The sequence below is a fragment of the Molothrus aeneus genome, chromosome 3 (genome assembly GCF_037042795.1).
Source record: "Molothrus aeneus isolate 106 chromosome 3, BPBGC_Maene_1.0, whole genome shotgun sequence".
NCBI classification, from domain to species: domain Eukaryota; kingdom Metazoa; phylum Chordata; class Aves; order Passeriformes; family Icteridae; genus Molothrus; species Molothrus aeneus.
The window spans coordinates 81,698,128-81,718,864 of NC_089648.1; the positions used below are offsets into that span (position 1 = coordinate 81,698,128).

At 36.7% G+C, this 20,737-nt stretch overlaps 1 protein-coding gene across 19 annotated transcripts in view; it reads left to right on the forward strand.

The window, feature by feature from the left end:
• The window catches only part of MYT1L (myelin transcription factor 1 like), a 310,753-nt gene that overhangs the window by 161,589 nt on the left and 128,427 nt on the right, over positions 1–20,737 (forward strand). For all 19 annotated transcript variants that reach the window (XM_066547254.1, XM_066547272.1, XM_066547257.1 and 16 more), the window contains 3 exons: positions 18,911–18,965; positions 19,148–19,181; positions 19,484–19,546. In XM_066547254.1, the coding sequence (XP_066403351.1) occupies positions 18,911–18,965; positions 19,148–19,181; positions 19,484–19,546 (152 nt within the window). The remainder of the gene's footprint in view (positions 1–18,910; positions 18,966–19,147; positions 19,182–19,483; positions 19,547–20,737) is intronic.

The window sequence follows — 20,737 nt, forward strand, 5'->3', positions numbered from 1 at the left end:
GGGTCCTGGAGAGCAGTTAATTTTGGGAAATTGTTGTGGATAAGGGAGCACCAGAATGTGGCAAAGCAGCTAGTAATTCTGGTGAACCTTAGGTGGGAATTGCAGATGCTCTTTATAGCAGCATGTAGCTGCAGGTATGTAGCTATTTCCTAGGGCATCTACATGTGTGAGGGCTGAGAGAATCCCTCAATTTCATTTTGTTGTTTCTCAATGGCAGCTTCAAGGTAAACCACTTCTAATTCAGGAGCTTTATATTTATGTCAGCCTAACTGTGTGGAAAGGAATTTTTTTCCCTCTCTAAACTATATTTGTGCCCCTCAGATTAGATGTGGCATTGCTTTTCAGAACTGAAGCAATTTGAGTATTTGTGCATAGCTGTTCCTGGCTACTTATTTCTACCCCTGAGCTCCAGTTTGTCATCCCTTTAGTTATGGTAATACAGCTAAGTGGTGCTTATCTGAAAACCAAATCCACCAGAAGAGGAATAGTTTCAGTGACTGGGTTTACAGCCTAGCAACACAAATTGCTATTTTTCAAAATGCCTTACAGGCATAGAAATGAGAGGTTAGATCAGGGAATGGGCTTCTTAAACCTTTTTTGCTGCTAATTATTCAGGAAAAGATCCTGGCCTTCCTGTCCCAGTCTTCTCTGGTTACAGAGATGCTGTGCCCTGATCATGTGCAATTATCATGTGCCCCAATGGTAAACGAAGTTCAATAGGTTTGGCTGAGCCATCAGTAAATCATTAATCCGTTCTCAAGTGAAATGTTAGTAAAGCACCACTATTGGTCAGAAGATGCTCAAAGCTCAGTATGATCTTCTTGACACACTGAATAATGTGTTTCATATGAACGTGCAAATTGGTAACCACATTTCATACAGGCACAAGTAGGATAACTTGCTACCTCTTGTTGATTCTTGCTTGAGAATGACTTAGCAGTAACTGAATCACTTTGAGAAGATAATATGTTTAACCTGTTGTTTAAGTTCTTAGGAAATACTGTTGACAATGTTGGAATTCTTTTGTTCTCTTATGACCTATAGGAAGGAAATCTACACCTGGGTGAATGACTGTGCAAATGTAGTGATATACACTTCTGCTTTGTTTCCAGAGGAGGCTATGCCTCCAAAAGTTTGGTGAGCCAGCCTACAGCTCAAACTATGCTTTGTTAATCTTTTGATAGAGAAGTTAGAGACTTTTCTAGGCCCTGTGATGAATCACTATTGACCTTCGATACTTCTGTGTTATATTCTTCCTCACAAAGAATGTAATGGACAAGGTTTGTCCTCTTTCTGGCAACTCTTTAATCACCATCTCTTTTTTTTTTTTTGTCTTCTCTCAGTCTGAAAGATTTTGTTTGCTTCTTAATAGACTATATCACTTGGAAAGCATCTATTAATAATTTGCTGTTTCCTGCCACCCTCCTGCCATGTGGCTGACAAACATAATAAGAAGCAGGAGATACCACTCTCTGCAGTTTCTCTGCTGGGCTTAGCATTTATTCTGTATACTCCAAGACTTCCCATTGAAAAGTAGTCCAAACACTTTTCAAACACCTCAAACATTGTGTCTATTTGATCAGAAAAAAAACCAGTGTGCCAAGTCCAGCAGTGAGCCTGACACAATTGCAGTGAAATCAACAAATATAGTAGCAAAGACTTGTTGCTAGGTAAGAGAGACTTACTCAAACTGGCTAAAGTTTTTTGATCTTTTCTCCCCTCATCTGAGTTCTGTTTTCAACAGTTCATTAAAAAACAAGAAGTTTTTGGTTTTGTGTGTCCATACTGACAATTACATGAATCTTAGATATAATAACAAATAAGGATGAACCACATGATCCTGTAATTTTCATGTGAAAAGGCAAAAGAACTGGCAGGAACCCTCAACATCCAAATAGAGGCATAGTGTTGCTACACTGGGAGTTCTCTGTTAATGGTCTGTCATTGTGAAACCAAGGCTTGCTGAGCAGTCGATAGGTATTAGTATCTATTAAATTCTATTAGTATTAATAGAATTTTAAAAACACCCTTGTTTCTTTTTTTTTTTTTTAATTCACTATCTGTGTAGTGAAATCAATAGTAGAAAGATCATGTTCTGCTTTAAATAGCAATGACTTGCTCAATTAATTAGTTTCAGGACAGTATACAGTACCTGTATACGTATCCTGGGCAGCTTCAAAGTTGTATAAAATTTTATTCTTGCAGAGTTTTTTAAACAAACTACAGGAGTGGTTTACATGTGTTCTTTCGAGGTGCAGTTGTGGCTGGTTTTTTTGGCTCCAGTGTTATGTGTAGAATTGTGTTCTGTGTATTTTTGTTCTTGTGATGACTGCCTCATGTATCAGCTGTTCAGACATCCAGCACCATGGTGTGAGTTGGATAGCCTAGTTATTTTTCCCTTGTATTGGGATTCCCACTCATTTCCATGGAAACCTGAAAAGCTGGAGGAATAAAGCACGGAAGCAATTGCTGTGTTACAGCATGTGCAGCTTGTGCCTGTGAGTGCCAGTGTAGTTGTAGGTCTGGCTAGGCTTCCAGTCTAAAACCTGTAAAAGGGTTTAGCTTTTAGATTTATTTCTCATTCAAACATGGTTTTATTTTCCTTATGTAGGAATGTGTTATAAACACATGTTCTTACATACATCTCTTTTAATACTAATAGAATGGCTACCCAGGCTCATAAGTGCATATTCAATATTATATACATGTTCACACATTGAAACATATACATACACAGACACACATGCATGCATGTCTCTGACAAAAACACATTCAGAAACAGAGGTTTTAAAGTCTGTAAGAAATGCATAACTTATCCACAGAGTTATTCTAATGGCTGTCACTTTGAAGGCTTTTCTTAATCAAATACTAACAAAAACTTGAATAGATTGACAATGGAAAATATATGAATATGACTAAAGATTCTTTTCAGTGAAATAACCTAAAATATTTGTACCTCCTTCACAAAAAGTCAGACATTTAACCATTTCATTTTGCTCCTGAGCAGCTGGTTCTAAGCAAATTCTGTGAGTGAGTGCAGAGACAACCAGAAGAGCTAACGAAATGGAAGATGAAAAAGAATTTAGAAAATAAATGAACACGAAGCCACAGATCAAAAACAAGCTTGATCAGGGCAACCATCTTGAGTGCTTCTTTCTCTGTGTTTTCTCCGTTACTTTTCAAATCTCATTAAAACCACTAGGTAAAATATGAAATTGGTTCTCTGGCTTTCTGCAACTTATACTACCAGTTTCTACTCCTTCCCTTTATGTTGTAGCAGGAATATCTGACTGCACTTTGAAATCATCTGTACTATGGCACGCTGCTATTTTTTTCAGCCACAGAGACACAGAAGCTGGGATACTATGACTTAATGTGAAAATTTAATTTGGAGATACCAACTGTGATTAAAAGACAGTTCCCCCTTCAGATTGGTTATGCTCCAATTCACAACAGGGTGTGATGCATGAAATCAAAGAAGCAGAAACAAGAACAGAGATAGTAGTCTCTAAAACTGCTGTTATAAAAACTATCTGTAGATGTCCTCAGCGATTTCCAATAATGAAGTGCTAATAAAACTTCTGAAAATATGTATTAAATCCAAAGATCTTAGTCTACATCTAAATTCCTGTAACTTTTATTTCCTACTGCCTGGTTTTCAACTGTAGGAGCCACCTCAGCAATAGCACACACAAGGTTCTAGGACTTAGATGGAGTTTAGGATTTGCGACTGCATACTGTAGGTAGTCAGCTAATTCCATAACCATACTATTGTAGATCAGCTTTGGAGAACTTTGAAAGAGGGGAATGGAGATTTTATAGGAAGGCTCTTCATCTATGTCTTAAACATGAAAAAAAACCTCTCAGAAAAATGGTAGTTAATAATATTAGATGATTTTCTGAAAGATGCTATTTGTAGCATCAGTTGCACATAAATGTAATTTTCCATTAAAAAAAAATAATCTTTGTAGGTGTATTGGTTGCAAAGAGAAGCTTGAGTGCTTTAACATAAAGTGCTGAGAGCCAGAAAGAGAAGCAGAGGAATAGAAACTTTTGTATTTAAAATCTTGTAGTGCTAAAACCAGTTATTGGAGGAAGCTGGAATGTGCTTTCTGAATGTTGGGAGTGGAAGTGCTGGGTGTGGAAATTCATGTAAGGTTCTAGAGATATTCACTGTAGATTTCAATCCTTTAGGCACTGGGAGGTGCTTTACAGTCTCCATAGAGTTGCCTTTTCTCCAGACTGAGCAGCTCCAGCCCTCTCAGCCATCTTCATGGGAGAGGTTCTCCAGTCCTCCGATCGTCTTCATGGCCCTCCTCTGGATTTCCTTCAACTGATCCATGTACTTGTTTTGGGGACCCCCAGAGCTGGATGTGCTCAAGCTCTAATCTAGAGTTTTACTTCTTTTTTTTGGCTTTCTTCTCTGTTTGCATGAAAACAGTTGGATGTTTTCAAGTAAAGTACATAATGGGTATGCATTCCCTACCTTTACTCATTGGTGCTACGGAGTTGTTAGGCTAAATATTCCTGCTGGGCTTTGAGAACATGAGTGTACATGCACATGTAATTAGTTGTGTTGCTCTTAGTGTTATAGTGCATATGGACTGCAATCACAATCCAGAACTTTATTTTGCCAAGTGCTGTACAAACATATGCCCTGCCCAGAAGACTTACAGTATAAACAGATAAATATGTTTCAGTTTTTACATCAGTGGGACATGACATGAGCTCAAGGATCTGCATATTATATTTCATTAGAGGCCAGTGTGGTCTAATATAAAGAGTAAGTATGCATGACTTTCAGCACACTGATGTGATCTATCTTTTTATTTTATTGGGTAGAGACATATTTTCAGATATTTTAACTCTTTCATTTGTACATCTATTTACCACATCTAAGTTTGCATGCACGTTTAGTTCTAGTTCTCTGTTTATATAATTCTGGTATGTGATACCTGCATCATGTATCAACTCTTTAGGATGTACAGTTCAGAGGAATAATGTTGCATTATACCTTTATAATATGTGGTGTTAGTTATTTTGATAAATCTTTCAACAATTTTGATTTTTTTTTAATATTCTGAAGGTCTTCTGTAGACATGCCAGCCCATTGGTTTATCCAAAAAGTTTTCAAAACTTTATAAAAATCTCAATAATTAGAAACACTGAGTCTTTTTGCTGTTACAAATTTTATAAAGACAGATTCCCATCCTGTTGCTGGCACTGTTCCTTTCCAATAGGTGGTAAGAACAGGCAGAACTTTGGACATCCTGTTTTAATGTCTTTGGGAGCCAGAATGCTTTTTCTGCATAAATGGCTTTCTTTGCATTTGCCAAGAAATATTCTCTCACCCAGACAGAATAATAACTATATTAAAAGTATATTGTCTCCTCTGAAATGCTGCCTCAGATCCTACTTTTCACGTTAAGGGTTTAATGTGAAATTTGGAAAGAAAAGAAGCTGGAGAAGTGAGGAAGCCCCTGCACTTTACAACATTGTCTTTGTCCTGCATCAGATCAACTCTTTCAGTGTATGTAAAATAATGCACATACCTACTTCCATAAATCTTAGGTTTATCTCTGTTACTCAAGGATGAAAGGGACCTCTTTTTATGCAGAATTCACTTCAGTCCTTTCACTTAGTTGTCAAAACAAAACCTAATGATGCAGTTTTCCATCTTTACAACATGAATCAAGGAGATAAAATCTTTGCACCATTGGTCCTGCGTAGCTGGTGGTATAATAGGAGAGCATGTCACAAAACCGGCATTAAGGATGCAGAGATGTAATTTTGAAAGTCTTAGTTTTCATTCTTTTATCTTCATAGCTTACAAACACGAACAGAGTTAATCAGATTCTTCCTCACTGTTATTTGAGTAACTGTATTAAGTCAGAAGGCAAAGTTTTAACTGAGGGTGGAATACGGATTGTTCTACCAATTTGGTCTTGTTTGACCACTTTGAATTATTTAACAACAGTTCTTTCTAGATCTTGAAACCAGTACAGAGAGCATAAGAATCTGAAGCAGGAAATCTCTTTTGTACCTTGTTAAGAATAAATCTTCTTTCAATTTGCTTTAAAAATCCATATTTATAATAATAGAATTTACAGGTGCTTTGATGTCAGAGTGACAACAAGAAATGAAATAAATTTGAAAAATGTAATAAATGTATATTAATAAATTAAAATAAAATCACTTCCTGGCTGTCCTTTCATTCCAGGAGTTAAAGGGGCACTCTTTATGCCAGCTTAATTGCATTCTAAAACTCATGCAATCATCCAAATTGCTAACTGTGCTGGTAATAACAGGCCTACTTAAATGTAGCACTTTTTCAGGCCTTGTATGGGCCACTAGGTCATGGTGCAGTAGTTATCACTACACTTGTCATCTCTGTCCTAGGAAGATTTCTGGGGTTTACTGTACGCTGTGGTACAAAATCCTGTCCATTTGGGATCTGTTTTTTCTTTCCTTTTTTTCCTTTTTTTTTTATTTTACCCCAGAAAAATATGCTTTACATGCAAGTTTTGAGCAGAAAATTACCAATTAATATTCATTATTCTTGTGGTCTCTTCTTTATGTTTTGAGTATTGTGTTGTATAGTTTTAGCGTTAAAACTATTCAAGTTACTGAACAACTGAAGGAGGTACTCTTGTTTTATGCAAAAACTGCAATAATCTGTGATCCTGTGTAATTTCTGCTAATTATGTTAGAAGGGCCATGATTGATATTTTGCTTGCCTGTCTTACTCATTTATCAGTTAATTGTTGCACTTCTAATAGCTGTAAGCTATTTATAACACACTCTTTGAAAAGCATATTGGCCTGTACACTAACAGCAGTGAACACTTCTGATACCATGTAGTTCTGAAATATTATTCTCACCATTGCTGTAATTAGACAAAACCTAAAACCAGAAAGGAGGTGTCATTGTTATGGAGTAGTGAATGGGGAAGAAGGGATGCTAATCTCTTCACCTCATAGTGACAGCAATTAGCTTTAACAGACTAAGATTTTTTTTTAATTATCCTGTTTTCAGTGCGCAGACTGTTTACTAAACTGCAAGGCCTACATAGTTTTATTTTGGAATTAAAAAGAAGATATAATAAATAAATGTGTCCTTTTCTATATCTGAAATACTTGCATGGTATATATCCACTACAGTTAGCTTATGTTTAATTGTCTTTAATCAAAACCTTAAACACGAGTTCTGTCATTTTAATAATGCTTATTTCATGTGGTGCTTTGGTCTTTTTTGTTCAAAAATGGTTATAGGTGTCTTCAATAATTGTTAGTCTGAGTCAGTGCCAGTGAAAATCATACTGTTTTCTACACTGGAAGCAATACTCGATGAACAAACCTTAGCATGTGTATTATTTGTGATTCATTTTTGAGTTTGGGATACTAGAAATGAGATTTTAAAATCTGGTATCCTGTTCTTTTAAAATCTGGTATCCTGTTCTTTTAAGAACACAAATTACACATGTCTATATTGTGGCATACTTACTAATATCAATTTGTGGATGTGGTGACTGGCTTATATAAAAGCTTGTTGTGGCCATTTTATATAATAAAATATCTGTGTATGCTTCTCAGTATGACAGTACTAAATATTTTTAAATTGTTTTTAAAATTGTTCTATTTTCTCCTTGTATTCAGAAAAATATGTATTTTTATACATTCCTTATTTAAAGGGTGAGTAAAGATAAACCAACAGTCTCCTCAGTTACAGACTTAGATAATGTAGGTAAGTTTGGGGGGGTGAAACCTAATCCAGTTTGAAAAAAATTCACAAGATGCACATGCCAACATTGTATTTTTAATTCAGAAACCCCTCATTGAGGGAGGGCAGGGTGAGCCTGTGGCAGATTTGGAAGTGAAATTTGCCAAGCAAAGTATGGAAGTTGAAGCCTTTCCCCTCTTATTTTCCATAATGATCTTTCGGTTTACAGCTTTTAAGAGCTGTAACTCTTCAACTCTGTTCTGGCTGAATTGTGGGAAAAAGTCAGTGACTTTATTTTTCTGCAGAGCTGTGTGCTTTTTTCCAAGCAGTTTGCCTGGCACAGCTCTGGGAGGTTGTTCCCCATCAGAGGGCCTTTAGGCCTGACCTAAATGTAGGCGATTCAAAGCAACAAAGAGGTTGAAACACAGCATGATTGTGATTACAGTCATTAGTACATTCAAAGATAAAGCTAAAACTCTAAAGAGTTATGACCACTTTGACCTGAATTTCGGTGAATGTACTTTAGCTTTTTGTTGTGTGGTGTTATTTCTGCATATGGTGATAGGTAGTACACTGCATATTCCTCAGTATTGGTGCAGGCCCCATATTTGGCTTGTTCTTTATTCTTTAGGGATTTTAATGATAATTCAAAGATGTGTAGTGTGAATACATTGAATGAGAGTTACAGAAAAGATTCCTACAGCCCTTCCTTGGTAGGTACCTTTCAGCTCATAAAATTGGTGCTTCAATAAACATAGATGCAAAAATATTAGACAAATAGAAATATGGAAATGTTCATTAGGTTTCTGTGCCCAAAAGTAGTATATATATACTATATATACTTTTAAGATGCATATTAAGTAAAGGTGTTTCTCAGTTTTGGTGCTTGTCCAGAACACAGGCTTCCATGAAATTAGGCTTTGATTTTAAATCCTAGGAGTTAAATGTAAACCTGTCTTTTGGACCACATTACACCTCAGGACTTGCGCACAAACAGTGTATGCAAGAACAAGTTACACACGTGTGCCAAGGATGGAAGCAGACTGTTTTATAGAGACTGTACATCTTGCACATCTTCCCTAACCTAGTGGGTTTTAAGTCTAGCAATGGAAGTGTAGAACATTTTCTGTTACTTGTGACCCCCATGTCTGTGAAATCTAACTCTTTGTATTTCAGTAAGTCTTATTGGCTTCCTGATTTCTAAAAGTTAAATATTTTAATACAGCTTTTTTATTTTAAAGCACTCTTCTTACCAATTTTCTTCCATAATACTATGAAAAATGTAGGTCTGCCATAAGCTAAATTATTTTTCTGTCTTTGTTCTTGTACAAAATATAACAAATTGCCACGTTTTAAATTTAGAATTAAAAAAAAAATAACCTTTCTTATTCCTTATATCTGTCATTTTCAAACACATTGTGTTTGGGAACAGGATTTTAGAGGAAAACAAATCATGCCAGATTCAACAACTTGAAGAGAAGCAAGGCTGCTGCTGATCCCTGTCCCTGAGTTCCACCAGGAGCAAGGCTGAGGATTCATTTACAGCAAGCACACAAAGCACATGTGTGCCCTACATGTGCATGGACATAAATACATGCTTGCATAGCTGCTCACACAGATTCTAGAGGGACACTCAGAGAACTCATGTGAACACAAACATTATGCACACAACCACACACCCATCCAGACAGAAGGAGCAAGCTACATCTTTTATATCATTCTAGGTGCAACTAAGACTTTTTGGACAAAAAATACTATAATGTCTTGATTTTTGTGGATGTAACTCCATGCTAGAATTTCGAGAATTTCTGGAATAAATTCAGTGAATTTGGTGCAAATTTTGTTCAGAATCACCAACAATACAGAAAATAATCTTCAAGAAATTTCATGTTATGAAGTTACTAAAGGTTTAAGTTGCTTATCATCCCCACTTGAAAGTAGCATCTTCCAACAGAAATATGCTTCTTCTATTCATGACAAGGAAATTACAGTTCTTTTAAGAACAAATTATTTCTCTGTATTTTTTGTTTGATTCTTACTATAAATTTAACATTCAGCTTAATCTGTGCTGCTTCTGAGTGCTTTGCTGACTGCACTGGAGAAATATATAGGCCAGTTTTTCCTTCTGTTATATTTAATTTCTTATTAGGAAGCCTTTGAATCACAGACTGCTTTCTTTCAGTGTCTGCATCTAATGCAAGGAAATGTGAATTCTTGTTTAAGCCTATCTGTATAACCAAAATATGAGTTGTAACAAGAACTTGAAAGCCTCTAAGACAGTTCTACTTTCTTCTCATGTGAAAAATACGTAAGTCCCCAGTAAGAAATGCTTATAAATGGGAAGGGTGGGGGGGGGATGTACATGACATAAAGCTACAGAGACTTCACTATTGGAAGGTCCTGTCAGCATGTGCTGACCTTCACCACCCTGACCCTTCACAGATCAAGTGGCCTGGCACAGGACCACCATCAATGACTGGTTATGGTGCAATTTGAGTTGCTCAGCTGCATGGATGTATTCTGGGTGTGTTTTTCCTAATGGAAATTCTGGTTCATGTGCCAGAGCCTATTCACTGAGCATATCCAAAGTAATGGAGCCAGACTGATGAGTGGATATCTTTGCTCCTAAGAGTGCTAAAGATCCAATGCTATTTCTTCTTACCTCTTTTTTCCATACTACTTTCTCATTCTTCATATCTAAGATAAAAGGAGGTAATAAGAGAAAGATGCTCAAATGACCTCTGTGCACTTTCGGTCTTTTGCACTCTAATCTGAGGCCAGTGAGAAATACTTGAAAGGGTACTCTGCTTCCTGTGAGGTTACTTCATTGAACCCCAAATGTATTTCCCCATTAAAAAAAATGGTGATATATGAGGAACTTGTGATTTTAACCAGAATTCTGCTTATTCTGGCCTGTATTTACAGATTTGTCTGCAGCTTGCACTGTTCATCTGAAAATGGAGGGATTGGATTCCCTCTGTGCATTACCACAGGAGTATGACTTTTACTGAAAGTTTCAGAACAAGTCCTGAGGATATATTCTCCTATTGTTCTGCAAGAAGGACTCTCCTTGATGTTAATAAAAGCTTTGTGTTCATCACAAGTGGAAGAGAGCAAAGGATTAATTTATATTCTAGTAATTAATTTGCCCACGTGCCTATTTGTTCACTTTTTGTTATGTACCCTTAGCTTGTAAATTTTATCTTTGCAGAGTTCCCCTGGAACTCTGCTCTGGTTGTATGCTGGTATTTTCTGAAGGGGAAGATTCAAATACAGTAGATTTTTTATAAAATTTGCCTTTTCCTAAAAGGGTGCTCTAAAATATTTGAACTAAATTTCAGGTGCCCATCTGAATCCATCTGGGTTTGTGGAGGAAAGAGTCTGAAAGGAGAGGAAATTAGCTTTCCATTCTGCCTAACTTTTCCTTAAACACTCCAGCAGCTTCTTAGAGTAACTTTCTATCCTGCAGTTTTGTGTCTCTTTTGTCTTGCAGATCTTAAAATACGAAACAAGCAGCTTAAATGTATTTGGGAAAATCAGACAGGTTTCTGTCAAAATCATGATCTTGAATTTTCCTGTACTCTGTTAGTAACAGTAATAGATGATATTTAATCAAGGTGATTGAAATATTAAGAACTGATTTTAAAGAACTGACTATGCAAATATCGTCATGAGACACAAGAATACTCTGTCAAAAGCCTTGTTAAAATTGAGCTGAATGCCACCAACCACTCTCCCTTCACCCACAAGTACACACATTTTAGCCTAGAATGCAACTAATAAAAAAAAAAAAAAAAGAACAGTAGGGCATAAATTAAGGTTCATATATTGTTATTGATTCAGGTTTGGTCTGCCTAGGGGGAGAGGAAGACCTGCTGAAGCAGATAGTGTTATACAACAGAGATATTTGGGGCCCATTGAAATAATTGATAAATGTCCCATTTACCAGGTAGGTTAAACATGTCTCAAAAAACATATCCAGTTTATAAAAACATATTCAGATTACTAGGAGTCATAATTGAGAAATTAGTTTCTTTTGGAATACAAAGACATGCTTGAAAAGAGGTTATGTTACAATTTGGATTTGCCTATTAATTTCTGAGGAGAGCAATAGAAGGTCAGTTTGCAGCTTTTTTAGCAAGACTGCACAAAATACTTACATAGTATGGGATACACTGCTTACATAAACTATTCATCATCTCCAGGTCGTATTTCTTTGATTATAGATGTAGGAGCATTTTAAATGTGAGAAATGCATTTGATATATTTTGTTTTGTTCCTTGAGACACTAGGTTTAAAAAAAAAATTCTTTGAATCGTTTAATTTGTCTTTCACACGGAAGAAATATAATTTTCTTTTAGTTATAAAAAGAGATAGTGAGAAAACTTTGGTGATTAAAATAATAAAGAAATCTTACCTACAGAAATTTGCATCTTGCATCATAGGGGATGAAAATCTGCCTTTACTGAGTAACTTGAGTAACATGGAGATAAATTTTAAACTGCAATCTTTTAACGTAATGAACTCATTAGGTTTTCAGGAAGTCATATTTTTCTCCAAACATTTTACTTTTGTCACATTATGAGTATGTGCAATATTACTGATTAGGGAAAAGCAGTCTTTTTAACAATTTAGGCAACAGTCTTGATTGACCATAACAATTATGCAGTAATTCTAGTATTTGACCATCATTTCCATATATTTTTGAGGTCACAGATGATCATCTACAGAATCACAGAATGAGTAAAGTTGGAAGGGACCACAGTGGGGCATCTGGTCCAACCTCCCTGCTTAACCAGGGTCACCCTAGAGCACATGGCACAGGATTGTGTCCAGATGGTTCTTGAATATCTTCAGTGAGGGACACTCCACAGCCTCTCTGGGCAATCTGTTCCAGTTCTCAGTCACCCACATACTAAAGAAGTTCTTCCTCATGTTCAGGTGGAACTTCCTGAGCATCGCTAAGTCTCGTCCTATTGCTGGGCATCACTGAGCAGAGCCTGTAAACATCCTCTGACACCCTCCCTTCAGATACTGACAGACATTGATGAGGTCCCCTCTCAGCCATCTCTTCTCTAGGCAGAACAGGCCCAGCTCCCTCTGCCTTCCTGTGCTAGAGAGAAGCTCCAGTCCCTTAATTATTTTTGTTGCCTTCCTCTGGACACTCTCCAGGAGCTCCATGTCTGTCTCATCCTGAGGAGCCCAGAACTTTCTACAGTATAGACAGTGAATGCTTTGCCTCAGTAAAAACTGGACATCCGTTGAGAGTGTTTGAGAATCAAATTTTTGGATTTGAAGGAGTACAAGTAAGAAAAAAAATTAGGAAAGAAGAATTTTGGAAGTCCAGATCTAAGGCCCTTAGCCCTTTCTAGACTTCTGATACATCATGGCTAGAGAGAAACCATAATAATTCACTAAGAAAGTGTTGGCTGACTTAGAAATTTAGGAACTTGTGACTGAACCTTGCAGTCACCATGCCTCAGTCTAGAAATACAGATACCTTCAGAACTTTAACTGGAAGAATCATTTTCAGGGGTACCTGCCCTCAAGGGAAGAAAATGCTGACCTACTTCCCCTCAAGGGAGCAAAAGTCACAATTTGTCCTGGAAAGGAGGACAAATCTCTTGATCATTTACATGAGAGAAAGTCCAAATGGTAGATATGTGACTGTATCTAGAGACAGGAAGAGTGGTGCTGGTTGCAAAACTTCTAGGAGTTCAGGTAGCTCTACGGTGAGACTCAAGGCCTTAAATCCTTTGAAAAACTGAAGACTCCAACAGGTTGTCCAGCAAGCCAACAGATAAGGTCCTGTTGATAACTTGCTTGGTGTTCTTAGAAGTTACTGATAGTATCTGAATAATTCAGTGGTTTTCTGGAAGATTAATGCAGCCTTAAAGGTTGAGCAGCTAAAAGTCATATTCTGCTCTTCAGCTGTAGCAGTGCAGAAGTTGGTTGTGCTCATCTGGTTGTCCAGATCCACTTCACTGTTACTGACTGGCAGACTGTGATCTAATGTCTGTAAAGCAGGGCCCACAAGTGTTGTTCATACATGCAGGAGCCTGGAGCCATGTTCTTCAGATGGATCAAATCTGCCAAATGACGCAGGCCACCATAAGTAATTGGCCTGTCTCCAACATAGTTTATCATTCTGTTAATTTCTCTATTATTTGCATATTTCAGTAGCGTATAATTTTCCAGAGTACTGATGAAGATACTGAATATTGTAGGGGTAAATGTATGCCTGTGGGATTATATTAGAAAGGGTCTTGTTAAATATATATATTTTTTGTTTGTTTTTTACAATTAGTTTTGTATAAAAATGACTTTTATACAAAATAATTTTTCTGGAAAAATATTTTAATACAGATTTTTCTTTTCTGGAGAAATATTTGCTAACTGTGATAAATGTGTTGATTTTAGGAAGCACTTACTGTCTGAACACTCAGAAAGAGAAAGCAAAATGTTTCAAAGGCTTCTAAGGATATGATAACCTAGCATAGCTACCTTTACTGACAACTTTTAGAGTATTCTCAAAGAGCAGTATCAAGTGTTTTTGATTACAGATTTTCCATGACGATGTGTTCACTGGTTCTAATTAGGTCATCATCTTGTATCCCATATTGCTTTTGTATGACAATACTAAGGGTCAGCACCAGGAATATTAACTTAGTGAGCCTCACCATCTCCTCAGCAATTAGTAAAGGTTAATTTTAAAAGTTCCAAATAAAATTTTTTCAGAATATTTTTTTTCAGTTTTTTCTCATTCCCCAAGTAACAGCAATGTATTGAAGACCTATTAGCCTATGTTTATTTTGGGGGGGTAAATGTTGTCTGAGACTTTGATTTTAAAATGAAAAATACTGACAAATATCTCTTTTTAAAAAATTTTCTTGTTGATTACTATTACTACATTTTCAAATAATTATAATAATCATCAAATCTCTTTTATTAATGAATTCTTCTCTTATGACTATGTACCTTTTCTGTTTTTAACATTTAATGGAATACTTTCACCTGCTCCTAACTGTAGTCAGTTTATGTTATAAGATTGTCTTCTTCTCATTTTATCTCATTATTATTTCCAGCTTTCAAATACTGACAATTTAAAAGCACCTTGTGTTTGTGTGTGTGTAGTAGTAGTTACTGGTATAAGATTCTGTACAGTGAGATGTAACAAGTCTTATTGTCTCCATGCAGGTGACCACACAGACATTTTTTTTGGTTTTACTCAGAAAATTTGTATTTAGTATGCCATCTTGTGATTTATTTGTGAGAGCACTATAGCTATTCATGTCTTGTTTATCTAAATCTTCGGTAACACGAATGCATATAATGGTGGTACAGAGTTCCCAGATCTACCTCTCCCTGCCCATTGTCCTAAGTAAGGCACATTCAATAATTTGGTTCTTTTAAATTGTAATTTACAGATTTAATTTCTACCTAGACTTCTTTTATCTTTTCCTTCTGGGAATTGAGAATTGTAGAATCACAGAATGGCCTGTGTTGAAGGGGACCTTAAAGATCATCTAGTTCCAACCTCCCTGATTTTGCAGGGAATATTCCACTGGACCTGGTTGCTAAGAGCTTGCTCAACGTGGCCGTGAACACTGATAGGGATGGGCATACACAACTTCTCTGGGCAGCCTCTTCCTCCCAGTGTCTCACTACCTTCATGGAATATCTTCCTGATACTCATTCTAAACCTACTCTTGAGGTTGAAACCATTCTCCCTTAGCCTGCCACTACATACCCTTTGTAAAATGTCCCTCTCCATCTTTCTTGTTGGCTCCATTCAGGTACTGGAAGGCCACAATTAGGTTACCCTGAAGCCTTCTCTTCTCTAGGCTTAGCAAACCAAATTCTTTCAGCTTTTTCTTGTAGGAGAAATACTCCACTCTAATCAGCTTAGACCTTTCCATTTTCATTTCTAGAGCTTCTCTTTGAAGAAAAATTAAAATTTTCTTCTCTTCCTATTCCTGATGCCTTTCTCTTTGCTTTGATGTGTAATATTAGATGCCAGGCTAAGACTAACCCTAGCCAGCCTGTCCTCCATGTCTACAATTTTTTACTGGAACAAAGGCTAAGTAAGAGCTGAGCTACAGAGTTGTAATTTAGAGGTCATGAATGAAGCAGAACTACTAAGGTGGACTCCTTGTGAGACCAAAGTCTGCATTTCCTTTTCCTGCATGTGAAAGTGATGAGGAAGTCCATGTTTGTGTGAGATTGATGGTCTCAGTATCAGAATTATGTTCCTGGCCATGGAAGTGCCAGGGGTGCCAATGAGGACTGCAATGGTAGGCTGCCAGATGACTTCACTTTTGCAGAATCAATGCAAATCTTGCTAGAATTTCAGGAAGTTGCTTACTCCCAGCATCCAGCATGTAATTCATGGAGAAATGAAGGCTGAAGTTTTGATATGACTGACAAAGATCTGTAAGGAAGCATATAAGTATCGAGGTAAAGCAAAATTCAATTGACTAAATGTAGGCATCTATCATCATTTGATGTGTCCTAGAGCATCCAACACTCACATCGGCATATATGAGAGGGCATCTGGGTCACAAAAAATGGCAGGTCAATTTGTGCTTTTCTGGAGTAGCAGCAAACTAGGTGGCATGCACAACATAATTTAAAATTGCATTGTTTGCCAGCAGCTTTTATAATGTTTTTATTTCTTTGACCTGCTTCTGGATATAGATTGTGCGGATCTTACAGGGGCTTTTCCAGCTTCGCGATTTCTTCTGTGATTGTCAGTATAGTTAAAAGTGTACTATACTACCCTCAGTGTTTTTGAAGTGCTTACTTTGGTTTAGAAAGACAGATAAATCTGTTTTGTAGTTTGTCCCTTATAAATGTACACAGACTATCATAATAACTGGGGCAGCATTTCCAGGTTAAAATCATAATAGTTCTTTCAGCAGGTTTTTCAGTATTGACAAATGAGGCTAGATAATGTTTTTCAAACATTTTAAAAACATACTAGTCTGAAGATCAAGTAACTTCACTTCTGGTCTCCTGTCAAGTCCTTACACATTCAAGACTTATAGAATAATACAGTGCACTGTTTTCTTATTAGCAAAAGGAAAAGAATATTATCATCTAGTAAATAATTTTTATATTCCAGAGATGTTGTTATGTGCTTTGATATGTTAGCTTTAAAAGCTTCAAATGCCTCTCAAGTCATTGGAGCTAAGAAACTGGCTAGGATGTGAACTCAAGGTGTAGCATAGATATTGTAGGTGGGTAATGTTTAAGATTCAGTTTAGGTGCCTATAGGAGATATCTACAGGCATGCCAAGTGTCTCATGCAGTAGTTGATGGAGAGCTAGACAGTAGAGACAGAGGTGCCTAAAGACTGATTTTATCCAGCTGAAGTAGCTTCATGGAGCTGATCAGAGGAGTTGGTCCTCAGGCTCCAGTGGCTGCGTTAACCTGGGGGTAAATTCAGTTGTCTAAGCATAGGCAGTTAGTGTCATTTCTGATGCCAGAGGACACCTGAAACTTCTGCACGGGGTTGGTAGATGCAACAAAGGATAGGTCTGTACCTTTCCATACTTTTCTGGACTGGCAGTTGAGGGTTTGGTGGAATACCTTGTGGGATCTCAGAGAGCATGATTGGTTGATGAAGATGGAAGCTTATGCTCCAAATGTATCTGCACTCAGCTAAATATTAAATTAATATGAAAATGGAATTCTTAATTTTAAAATTAAACCCACTCAAAGTTATGCAGAAGATTGACCTGAAGCCCCCTAAAAGTGTCTGGTGCTCTATTAGCTTTCATAATACCAGTCTATTTAAAATTACCCCTTTAGAGTGGAATATAGCACACTACCAGGAATCAGATGATGACTGCTGAGAAAGATAACTACATCAGTAGCAAAGAATCTTGTGAGAGTGACACTTTCTTTTTACCAAATCCCTGCCACCTACAAATTTTATTGAGGTGATTCTTTCCTCCTGCTGTTACATGTTGAGAGAGCTCTTTAAAAACACTCCTTGATTTGTTCTTTCCTAGTTACTTCCCAAATTGTTTGTGTTAAGGTACGGACCAAAGAAAGTTGGGTGATTAAAGGGTTAGCTGCAAGTCACTTGGATCCTTTTCCATGTTTTTGCATGAGATATATGACATTCTTACCAGGTATCAATCCAAGAATATTGCTATAAAGGGGGTGATTGATTTTTTTCCCCTGGGGGAACTAGAGCTCCATGGTCTATTTCTGTGCTTCCTGACCTTTACAGTATCATCACTATGTATGAAGCACTGAAGATCCATCTTGCTATCTTGTTCTTCTACAGCCAAAGGAGCTGGTGATACAGATACTGCATATATTTTCCCTGACTCAGTCTCTCAACATAGTTCAGTGCAATTTGCTTCTGTTGAACAAAATCCTGAACTCTAGCTAGCCTATTTAGTTTACCTTTTAAAATCTGGTGACAATTGTGCATGTAAAATCAGAAGAAACTATGTGGCCCTACATTAATTACTATAGGTCAGTGATGGTGATACTTTCAAAGATCTAATCTGTAGGCTTGCCCTGTCTGGTAAACATGTAAGATTTCTATGTATTTATTATTGCACAGAAAACTACACTGGCAAGCTGTTTGTAAAATGAAGATAAAGATCTAGTCATGTAGCAAATGAGCCCATTCCTGAAACTTGAAAAACACAACTAAACTATGAAACGTGCTGGCAAAGATTGTAATGCCATATTAAATAACATGAAATATTTGAAGGTCTAATGGTGAATCTTCATCTCCTTTTCAGTCATTATTACTTCCTCTATTTCCCACTGTGAAGGCTTTGGTTAGAAAACAACCTGTGGTGTGTGACCCCGTGACTTTAGTTTTAAATTATATAGAAATCTATTGAATCCTTGTTTTGGAATATTTGGGAGTGATGAAGGGTTTATGTCAGAAATATCCCCTTGAAAAGAGGAAACAGCGCTTAGTTGCACACAATTTGATATGAAAGCAGGGCACAGAAACTGTTTAAAGCATAAATTACTGCATTTTCTGTTTTTACATAAACACAAAGATCCTAAAAATCCCCTGTAAGGAGAACTTTCTCTTACAGGATAAAATGGAATTAAAATAGTGTCAATAAATCGTGTAAGAGACTGTATCAGTCTGTGCATTGATAGTCTGTGCATGCAGGATAAGAACATTGACTGCCTGCTAATCTATTCCCAGATGGAGGTGGATGCAGACGAGAAGCGCCATCGCACACGCTCCAAAGGTGTTCGAGGTATGTCTCTTGCTTCAGTAAATCACTCAAGGCCCCTGCTCAGGGTGACCTTCATCCTCCACAATCTCTTTGCACGATTCATTCTGACCCTTGCTTTTACACAACCTTTCTGGTAATTTTCTGTAGAAGAGGGGTACTTGTAATAGATGATAAATTTTTATATGTTTTCCATCTCTCTGCAGTTCCCGTGGAACCAGCCATACAAGAGCTGTTCAGGTTAGTGCTCTGAGTGTAAAATGTATCCCCATTAGCAATTTAGAAAATTCATGCCTTTTAATGGATATAATGCACTTTCAAGTTCATTGGTGGTTTGCTCATGCCCTGCTGCACTGATGAAATTAATTCCCTCAAGACTTGCTAATAAAAAGCATCCCCTCTTTTTTTTTTTCCCCTTCAGTTATTTGATTTCTCTTTCTGTCTTGGTTGCCCTCCATCTCTGTAATACCTAGTCTGCCTGCTTTTAGTATAATCTTTCTGCAGCGCACCAACACCTATATAATTAATTCTCTCTTTTGCAGCTGTCCCACGCCTGGCTGTGATGGCAGTGGTCATGTTAGTGGCAAATATGCAAGACACAGAAGGTAATATCTGTAATTTTTCATAATTTAGTGAAGAGATTTGGTAAACAAGTTATCTGGCATGACCTTGATAAAACAAACAATGATAAAAATTAGCAGTTACATATTCTAGAAGCCATTTAGAGTCAGGGTTATTTTTTCTTTCTGAATATCACAAAATTTAACTCACATTTTTGCTGAGGAGACTTGCTCGTATTGTTAATCTTCTCTCAATTTTTTCATACAGTTCTCTTGCTTATATGTTGCAAATTAAAATTTGGCCCCCCTTACCTGTTGGCACTCATGTTCATGCTATTTAATGCGTTTCATAGCTAAATGAAAAAGAGTTTCTGAGCATTTTAAGTTCAATGATCAGGTTAGATTCAAAGCAAAGCTTAAGGCAAATCAATGATAATAAGACTTCAGGGTTCAAATGTTATACTGTTATAAATACCATTACTTCAGTTTCTAGACTATGAAATGTGGAGACATCTCCTTTAAAAAAAAAACTCCAGCTGTTTATGATTAATAGTATACAAGGTAGCATATGTTACATATACTGCATGAGCTTCAAATTAATTTAAACCTCAGTCTTTACATTTCTGTGTCTGCAAGGTCAGTGTTCAGTTGTGTTGTACATCTGTCTAAACACCATTCCTTTCCTGAATCATTTGTCCATGAATTTTTTGTGCAATATTTTTAAAATTTAACAGCTCTAGAATACATGTATTTTTCTCTCATTGCTGTGCATTTCATTTGACATATTTTATACAGCAGCAGTTTGTAGGAGATAAAATGGCTGATGTTTAGGCCATCTCTTTTCTGAATTGAGGGAAGTGTTCAAGCCAGTGTTAAATTATCCTGACACTCTAGGGTTTTTTTCATTCTTGATTTTTCAGCTTATAAAGCACTTGTGGTATTTATAAGAGTAGATATCTCACACCAAATCTGATTACTGTATGATATGGGCATATGGGGTCTAGGAATTAAATTGAAATTATATATTTAGGGTTAAGGCATTCATTTGAAATATGAAAAGATACTGGACAGTGCCACTCAGTCCACTCATGTTCCTTTCTTCTTATCAGTGAATGAAGCTTAGGGACAAGTCCAGAAAACACTTTCAAAATTAGACCAAGAACAGTGATATTAGAATTACTTTGAATTATATTTAAACTGTATAAATCATAAAATAATTATTCACATTTATTTTCT